This window comes from Ursus maritimus, unplaced genomic scaffold, assembly GCF_017311325.1.
Source record: "Ursus maritimus isolate PB19 unplaced genomic scaffold, ASM1731132v1 scaffold_25, whole genome shotgun sequence".
In the NCBI taxonomy this organism is placed as follows: Eukaryota; Metazoa; Chordata; class Mammalia; order Carnivora; family Ursidae; genus Ursus; species Ursus maritimus.
In genome coordinates, this window is record NW_024425008.1 from 42046327 (window position 1) to 42052992 (window position 6666).

Sequence of the window (6666 nt, forward strand, 5' to 3'; positions counted from 1 at the left end):
ATCTGTTGTTTAAACAGCCGAGTTTGTGGTACTTTGTATCAGCCCAGTGAAACTAAAACAAGTATCAACCTGATGGCTTTGTTTGGTATTTCAAAGTTATGTGTAGTGAAATTTTTTCTCCCAGGCTAGAAACATTGTTTATAGATAATATATTTTTAAAAGAAAACTTCAGGAGGCGCCTGGGTGGTTCAGTCACTTAAGTGTCTGACTCTTGGTTTCTGCTCAGGTCATGATCCCAAGGGTCATGAGATCAAGCCCCAAGACAGGCTCTGTGCTCAGCAGGGAGTCTGCTTCAGATTCTCTCCCTCTATCCCTCCCCCTACTCCCACTCCCATTCTCTCCCCCAAATAAATAAATAAATCTTTAAAAAATAAAATAAACCATTAGGACAAGCTTTTCTCCTCCATTCTCAAGGACTTCTTAACAACTTTAATCAACTGTGACTACTCCCAAATTCCAGTCATACACTTCAACAGCCTCATTTTTTCTTCTTTATTCATAGTACTCTTTCTAGTAATAAACAGAACTAAGTCCTACAAAAGTATTCATTAGCAAAATAAAATAATTAGTGAATCGATATTTAGATGAACTACACACATCCAAAAATAGCACCTCTCAAAGATGAGATATATAATATATAATATACTTTAAAACTTGAGACATAAACTCACATATCACCCACAATATAGGAGGGATAGTAAATAATTTGATTCTTGTCCCCATTCACACCTTATAAATTGTTACAATTTTTAGTTCATCATTGGCCTGATTTGGTAAATCACAAAGATTTGTGATTCAGAAAGAAAAAAAAAATCTTTTGTGAGTGTTAGCACATTTCAGCATGAAGTAGCTAAGACTCATTCTTGTATAAACAAAGTCTCTACTTGCCTTGTGTTTTCTTTCTTTCTTTCTTTTTTGTCTTTCTGAGAGACAGTGCCTGTATTGGGGGGGGGGGGTCCACAGGAAGAGAGAATCTCAAGCAGGCCGCACACCCAGTGCAGAGCTCCACACAGGTGATCTCATGACCCTGAGATCATAACCTGAGCCGAAATCAAGAGTCAGAGGCGTAACCAACAGAGCCGCCCAGATGCCCTGCCTTGTGTTATCTTTAAAGGATAGATATCATCTTGCAGTGAAAATTATTGAGGCAGGGACAAGACTCCTCAAACCTGGTGGGAAGACAGTCAAGAAGTCCACCATCTATGGTACCATCACCTATGGTACCATCTCCTCATGCTGCATTATATACATGCTCACGTGTTTCCTAAAACTTGGGACATTGTCAACTGATTTATGAAAACTGTTTTGGCACCCTGGATAAGACAAGCTAAAACCTACTTTAATTAGAAATATGACAGAAAAGTCAAACTCTTGTGTGTTCCCAAAAACTCATAAAGAGGACAATTGATGAAACAAGGTATATGCACTTAACCTTTGGTAGATAATGCTAATTAAGAGGTTATTCCCATTTACACCCAGGAGGCGACCGGGAATGGGAAGGGTCAGACACAGGGAAAGGAAGACCAAGAACCTCAAGGAATAGTAGACCCTCCAATTTAATTAAAGTTCTGAATAAAATATTGGAAATACAGGAAAGATTCCTTATTTAGAAAGGAGACCTCATTGGAGTGCCTGGGTGGCTCAGTCAGTTAAGCATCCAACTCTTGATTTCAGCTCAGGTCATGAGCTCAGGGTCCTGAGGTTGAGTTCTGCTTCGGGCTCCGCACTCAGCAAGGAGTCTGCTTCTCTCCTTCTCCCTCTGCCCCTCTCCACTCCCTCTCTCTAAAATAAATAAATAAATAAATAAATAAATAAATAAATAAATAAATCTTTTAAAAAAACAAAAAAGGAGACCTCATCAAGGTAAAACTTAGAATATATAAGAATACTAGTTAAATGGAAATGTAGTTAAATGGAAATGGGACAGCAATAGAGAAAGATGAGCTGGTCCAAGGATCACAGGATGTGATGCCAGATTCAAAGGAGATCCAGTTCCTGGGAGAGAGCACAGCGTCTCTTTCAGCATTCCCTGCCAACCCAGCGGTGAACAGTGACCAGGAGACTTGCACAACCATGACATAGCCCCATCATTGGTGATCATAGATGTACTCATGGTAGGGTACACACTGGAAAGTAGAGGAAAGGTCCACCAGGCAAGGGTCATGGAGAGAAGGGGCAGTATAGGGAGAAATGACAAATTTCCCCAAAATGCCAGAAGTTAGCATCAAGGGGCGCCTGGGTGGCACAGCAGTTAAGCGTCTGCCTTTGGCTCAGGGCGTGATCCCGGCGTTATGGGATCGAGCCCCACATCAGGCTCCTCCACTAGGAGCCTGCTTCTTCCTCTCCCGCTCCCCCTGCTTGTGTTCCCTCTCTCACTGGCTGTCTCTATCTCTGTCGAATAAAGAAATAAAATCTTAAAAAAAAAAAAAAAAGAAGAAGAAGAAGTTAGCATCAATCCGCTCGGGAGGAAGCAACAAAAAATTCTTTGGGGAATGTAAAGCACCAATTTATTTTCTATTTTACAACACTGAAGTCAACACCATTGACCAGGAATTACTATACAGAGATATGAATGATACAGAGTATCTTGTTTATAAGTACAGACAAGTGAGAGTTTCAAAGAAGTTTGTTTCTTTCCAAAACAATTTATAGTGGTCAGGGACTTATGCTCCATAAAGAAATAAAAATTAGGGATTGTCCAGGATTGTTTTATTACTCTCTGCCATATTTTCTACAGATTTAAAATATCCTTCTTTCTCTCTTCCACCCAGGCTGGGCCAAGGTCTAGACCACCACCATTTGAGGTTTATTCCTATAAATTCAGCACCATTCTCGTTGTCCTCTCTTCTCTGTCCTCTAACTATGTGCCTCTAAGGAATAGGTATTAAGTCCTTAAGCGGGAACCCCTAGATAGAGGCTTTCAAACTTCTGACCACAATCCACAGTTAAGCAATATATTTACATCTGGAGCCAGTACACACCAAAAAAACATACCTATAAAACCTATACAGAAGCTCCTCACAACTTGTACCCTTACTACATGTGGTAAACTGACCTCCGTCCTACTCCACCTTTTTTTTTCTAATGCTGCTAACCCAACTGTTAGGTCATAGCTTGCAGTTTTAAATACTTAGAGATAAGCTACACTGACACATTAAAATAACAATACAAGAAAGTAGGTTAAGAGTTGGCGTTCAGGCTGTCTGAATTCAAATACCGGCCCTACCCCTTGAAGCTGTCAACTTCTCTGCCTCAGTTTCCTTGTCATGGGGATAAAAGAACAATGTTTACCTCGATACTAAGGATTAACCAAGACCATCTACATAAAGCAGTTAAAGCATAAAAAGTATTCAGTTAATGGCTAGTAATAATTCTTAAACAGCCTGTGGACTTTTTTTATTGTGGTAAAATGTACATGAAATTCGTCGTTTAAAAAAAATTCATTTTAACCATTTTGAGGTGTACAATTCAGTGGCATTTAGTACATTCACAATGTTGTGGGACTACCACCAGCACCACTCTCTAGTTCCAGAACATTTTCATCACCCCAAAAGGAAACCCATTAAGCAGCCACTCCCCATTCTATCCTCCTTCCTAGGCCCTGGCAACCCCTACTCTTCTTTCTGTCACTAGGTCCATGGACTTTCGAAGTAATAAATTAACATTTGTACAACCATTTTCTAAGGTAGATTGAAGTGTTCTTTGGATTCATTAACCCTATGGCTCATGAGACAGACTTCTGCTCACCATTTGCTTAAATAAACCTTGTGAGCCTCTTTAGGTAATTTTGTGACCTGTCTGGGAGTCAGAAATTCCTCTCTCCTGTGAATTTGGCAAGATTCCCAAAGTCTGACCAATGTTATGAAGGAAACTGCTTTCAGCGTCCACAAGAGGTAGAATGAGTAAGGCCCTAAAAGAGGTTTCTTCATTACATTGTGGAATGTCACCAAATGATAGAATATTCATCAAATGGAGACTGCTTATTCTTCAGTCTTTGCATTTTGAAATTTGGCTTTTGTCTCTGAACTTTTACCATCAAGAGGTAAAAAAGTGAACTTGGATACAGAACGAGAGATCCATTTCTTGGCTTTAGTATGTAGTATCATTTCCTTTTGGGGCCCCACCCCTCTCACACTGATTTCCCACCCTTCCTTTGGGGTGTGGAAGACTGGGCAAAAATAACTTTGTTCTTCCCAGGATCTAATAGGGGAGTCACCGGATACTCCATCAAGAAAATAACAAGGACAGGGAAGTTACCTTGCAAAGCAACACTGTTCTTCCTTAAGAAACGTGAAAGTAGGGGTTTCTTAGGCCAAATTACTAAATGTCATCAAGAGCCACAAAAGATTTAAGCTAGAAAACAACGTCGCTGGTCCCAGTTGCAGATGTCAGAGCTTTCTTTCTCTCTCTCTCTCTTTTTTTTTTTTTTTTGTAAAGAACGGCCCCACTCACCCAGCAAATAGGCAGCGAAGTCCTCATTTTCCATTCTCCCTCCCCCATCCCCTACAGCTTCCCAGCCTTCTGGGTGAGAAAGCCCGACCCACCTCAGGCACGGATAGCATTGGGCAAACCGGGCTTAAAGGTACTCGGATTCGGGGTCCCAGAGCCCAGCGAATCTCCCCAACTTTATTGCTTTTGAGCTTTTAGAATGGGGGCGGAGGCTTCAAACAGCAAACTAGCCAGAGAAACCTCACGCCTCAAACTCTGGGCTAGTCCATGCCCTGAACTGTGCCAAATCCTGGGAAAGTCCTGAGATGGGGTTAACTTGAAGTGGACAAAAGAGAATTACAACTTTCCAAAGACCCGGGCGCCCCGGCAAGCCAGTGAGCGTGCGGGTCTCGAGTTTGCCACAAAGAATCACCCCGGCGCTCCAAGCCGACCAAGCCAAAGCTTCACCCCAGACCTACCAAAAATTAGACCTCACGAACAAGGACGACTTAGGAAGCCCTCCCTTCCATAAGCGCCAGGTGATCCTAATCCTGGCAACTCTGGGCTCCGCACGTGCTTTCAAGCATCCGACCCTGGGCGCTCAGGCGACAGGGGCTCCAGCCTGCCCCCCTCCCCCCGCAGGTAGCTCTGTGACCGCGGTCCCCGCAACCTGAGGCTCAAGGAGAGGGCTGCGAGCAGAACCGGGAGGACCCCGCAAGGACCGCTGAGCCGGACCCCGGGTGGAGAGGCCGCTGTCTCCCTGGTCGCCCAAAGTGCGTCCCGCGCAGGGCCCTCGCCTGGGCAGGACAGCGGGGCCAGGGCCGAAGGCGGGGTTCGGAAGGTGACAGCACTCTGTCCTCTGCCAAGAGTGAGGCAACTCCGGAAACTTCCCGGAGCCGGCGCGCGCCTCCCGTGGCCACCTACTCGGTGCCCTGCAAGACGTAGCAGCCCGCGCCCACGCGGCCGGCGGGCGCACTGACCTGAGATGGTCTCCTGGTAGCCCTTGGTGAAGAACTGCATGGCTGTGGCCGCCCTCCAGGGCGTCTTGAGCAGTCCCTGCCGCTGGGGGTCCTCGCCTAGCGAGCGCAGGATAGACGAGTAGGCGGCCGCCAGGTTGGGGAGGTTCAGCTCATTATCCTCCTCGCTCCGGGGCCGTTCGCCTTTCCAGCCGTCCGCCGGCTGGACACTCTTGGTCTCCGGCCGCGGCGGTTTCTCGGCCGGCCCGCTCGGCCCGGGTCGCGGTGGCTCCCCCTCGGGGAACCCATTACTGCACCTGGCACCCCGCGGCTTCGCCGGCGCCCGCACCGGACCCTTCTCCATGGACTCGCCGCTGCCTCTCCGGAGGGACTCTGGGACGCTTTGGGGACTGCAACTAAATTGCGCCGGCCGCCGCAGGCAATAGGCTGCGGCGAGAATCACCTGAGGAAAGTACGCGACCGGCCCGTGACACCCTCCCAGGCAGGGACAGAGGAAGGCTAGAGAGCTCGGCAGTGCCTCCTTTTTATGGGCGGGCGGCTCGGCCGGCGCCGCGGGGCGTTCCCATTGGCCGGAGCCTCCGCGCGTCATGGCGCTCGCCCCGCCCCTTCGCCTGTCCTCCGCGGGTCTCCCGAGAGGGGGCGGCCCTGCGGGAGGGGCGCGAGGGGTGGGGAATTGACCCTGCGAGCTCCGGAAAGGCGGCCACCCGGGCGGGTGAAGCGGACCCGCGGGGGACCCCTCGGGCGCCAGCCGGGAGGAGGGGTTGGACCCCTTGGGTTGCTGCATTGTGAACCAAATCCGAAAGGAGGCAGGCGTCGGGTGCTGGAACCTTGGCGTGGGGATGCATGCACTGGGCGCACGGTCAGCCCTTCTCTTAGGCGAAGAAAACGCTGCCTCAGAAGTGCTCTGTGAAAGATGACCAAACAGGTGGCCTCGAGGGGAAAAGACTGTGGGTAAGGAAACCAACTCTTATGCTTTTAGGGCAAAAGAATAGTATGACACGAAATTCTTGGCGTTCGTTAGTTAAAAATTGAACAGTGCACCTGCCACCTACGAGAACCCTCTCGCCTCTCTGAGGTAGAGAGTCACACCAAGTGGCCCTCGCGGGAGTCTCTGTATCTAGGAGGATGGTATTTGTGAGGTCCAGAACTTTGACCCTGGGGAAAAATTTATTTACAAGAGAAGAAAAGTTAGGACTTTCGTTAAAAACCCATTTGCGCTCTGTGGAAATTTGGTACTGGTCGTTTTAGAGTGACGTGCAAA

At 47.4% G+C, this 6666-nt stretch overlaps 1 protein-coding gene across 1 annotated transcript in view; it reads right to left on the reverse strand.

The window, feature by feature from the left end:
• LOC103674563 (GTP cyclohydrolase 1) overlaps nucleotides 1-5930 on the reverse strand; it is a 45870-nt gene extending 39940 nt beyond the window's left edge. The window contains exon 1 of the mRNA XM_040641853.1: nucleotides 5409-5930. Coding sequence (XP_040497787.1) covers nucleotides 5409-5748 — 340 coding nt within the window. The 5' untranslated portion in view covers nucleotides 5749-5930. The remainder of the gene's footprint in view (nucleotides 1-5408) is intronic.
• Nucleotides 5931-6666: the final 736 nt, after the last annotated feature.